This window comes from Canis lupus, chromosome 15 (genome assembly GCF_003254725.2).
Source record: "Canis lupus dingo isolate Sandy chromosome 15, ASM325472v2, whole genome shotgun sequence".
Taxonomy (NCBI): domain Eukaryota; kingdom Metazoa; phylum Chordata; class Mammalia; order Carnivora; family Canidae; genus Canis; species Canis lupus.
The window spans coordinates 17,289,645-17,292,298 of NC_064257.1; the positions used below are offsets into that span (position 1 = coordinate 17,289,645).

The following is a 2,654-nucleotide window of genomic DNA, read 5'->3' on the forward strand; positions in this document are numbered from 1 at the left end:
AATCACTGTGGCATGAGTACAAAGATGAATCAGAAATACTGCCTTCAGGTGCCTGGGTGGCTCAAGTTAGTTAAGGATCCAACTCTTGATATGGGCCCAGGTCAAGATCTTAGGGTCCTGAGATCAAGCCCTGTGTTGGGCTCTGTGCTCAGTATGGAATCTGCTTGATATGCTCTTTCTCCCTTGCCCACCCACCCCTCTTGCTCTCTCTTTCAAATAAATAAATAAATAAATAAATAAATAAATAAATCTTTAAAACAAACAAATAAAAGAAATATCTCATTACTTTCAGGGACTTAAGTCATTTTTTTATGTAAGTGTATTTTGTTCATAAAGAGTTTATATTTTATTCTCAAAACAATCTTGGAAGGTATTATTATCTTCATATTAATTGAATAAACAAAGATTAAAATTCAAGTTTGATATCTTGCCTGAAGTCACTGCACTGGAGAGTGACAGAGTTGAGCATTAGATCTAGATAGTTCATTCCAGAAGTCTTCCTGCCTTTAGAGGTTTTAATTTTGTCTCTTAAAAAATGGAATGATTTTCATCTTCTCATCACGCCATGCCCAGTTCCTTGTCTCCTTCCTCATTAGTTTGTTGTAAATTCAACTTAAAAGCATTATAGAAAGGAAGAGTTGGAAGGTATGCAAAATGTTCCTCATTCTATTTATACAGAAATGTATATTTCCTACCTCACAGAATTTGCTTAAGTTTTTTTTATCTTGGAATATGATTCTATAAACATACAGACATACACACACACATATATATATATATGTAGAGAGAGAGAGAGAATGAGGGGTGGGGAGAGAGAGCTTTTTGTCTGAATCTTTCTTCCAATTTGGTCCTTTTTTTTTCTTTTTTTAGGTCACTTGATATTCTTGACTTGATGAAAGAAAGCAATGATTCTAAGGTGACAGAATTTGTTCTTCTGGGCCTATCATCCTCCTGGGAGCTACAGCTGTTTCTCTTCTTCATATTTTTATTGTTTTACATGACTGTTATTCTGGGAAACCTGTTGATAATGGTAACAGTGCGAGCTGATGCTCACCTGCTCCAATCTCCCATGTACTATTTTTTGGGTCATCTGTCTTTCATTGACCTATGCCTAGGCTGTGTTACCGTGCCCAAGATGTTAAGAGATTTTCTACAACAAGGCAAGATCATCTCTTTTTCAGGATGTTTGACCCAGATCTACTTCCTGCACTTTCTGGGAGCCAATGAGACATTTCTGTTGACGGTCATGGCCTATGATAGGTATGTGGCCATATGTAATCCCTTGCACTACCTGACAGTCATGAACCGCCAGCTGTGCTTTCAGTTGGTTTTTGCCTGTTGGTTTGGGGGTTTCATCCACTCTATATCACAGGTCACACTGGTAATCCAGCTGCCCTTCTGTGGCCCCAATGAACTGGACAACTTCTACTGTGACGTCCCTCAGGTCATCAAGCTCGCGTGCATGGATACATATGTAGTAGAGGTGCTCATGGTCTCAAACAGTGGTCTTCTCTCTCTCATCTGCTTCTTTGTCTTGCTGTTCTCTTACGCCATCATCCTGACCACTCTGAGAACTCGCTTCCACCAGGGCCGGAGCAAGGCACTCTCTACCTGTGCCTCTCACCTAACAGTGGTCAGCCTGATCTTTGTGCCATGTGTATTCATCTACCTGAGACCTTTCTGCAGCTTCTCTGTGGATAAGATATTCTCTGTCTTTTACACAGTGATCACACCTATGTTGAACCCGCTTATCTACACACTCAGAAATGCTGACATGAAGAGAGCCATGAAAAAGCTAAGAAAAAAGTATGCGGCATCCTTCTTCCATAGTAAAGGATGAACAGGAAGAGGTGATTTAGAAAGCATGACCTTCTTGGGACATTCTTCGCTCATCCTGTACATGGCTATGAGCATGAAAACCAATTTGATGACTCTGGCATAAAAGGCAGCATAAAAATTATAATGTGTGCTGTTGATTGCTACTGAGGCATAGTGGCTCTGTTGGGTGTTCAATATTAAGCAGGGAGGTCAGGAATGTTTATTGTCCCAGGAATTGAGTACTGGGTTCAAGAGGACACCTTGAAGGATCAACTCTTCTACCCTTTGTCTATCACTAGTCTTCATTTACTTATGTCATTTCACTTTTAAATTCTCTTCAAATGAAAGAAGGTATTCAATCTCCTTTTTGTCTGCTCCTCTGGTGTCACAACTAGTATCAGGAGGTTCCTTCTGATGTTCATCAGAGTCTCCTCTGAAGCAGTGTGAATCCCTTTTGTCCTGTCTCTAAGAAAGCCTGAAAACAGCACTAAGCTTCCTATAGATGAATGTTCACCTAGACACTGTTTTATATATTGTGCCAAATTTTAGAAATGCACTTGAATTCAATTCATTTAAGCGAACAGTGCTCTTAGAGAAGTTTACATGTGAAGGCAAGGGAGCCTGGGAGTTTTGGGTGATGGAAACCCTCAGTGTCCTGCTCTGGGGGCGTCTCTAGAAGAGATAGCTCTTTGCCCTGGAGTTGCTTGAAGGGGAGTTACAGCGGGATCAAGTGTATAAGCTGGCTCTTCACCTGATCATAATATTTTAGAGGTCTGACCAATAAGAGAAAAAAGATAAAGAAATGAACTATGGTTTAAAGTACTCAGAGTACTCTA

General features: G+C 40.1%; 1 protein-coding gene across 1 annotated transcript; it reads left to right on the forward strand.

Moving 5' to 3' along the window:
- Nucleotides 1-874: 874 nt before the first annotated feature.
- LOC112642658 (olfactory receptor 4Q3-like) lies at nt 875-2,654 on the forward strand. Its single transcript, XM_025420478.2, has one exon. It carries the CDS (start codon nt 893-895, stop codon nt 1,838-1,840), a length of 948 nt encoding a protein of 315 aa, XP_025276263.1. The 5' UTR covers nt 875-892; the 3' UTR covers nt 1,841-2,654.

Coding starts and splice junctions, on each gene's coding strand:
- LOC112642658 (XM_025420478.2), top strand. CDS start 893: ATGAAAGAAAGCAATGATTCTAAGGTGACAGAATTTGTTCTTCTGGGC.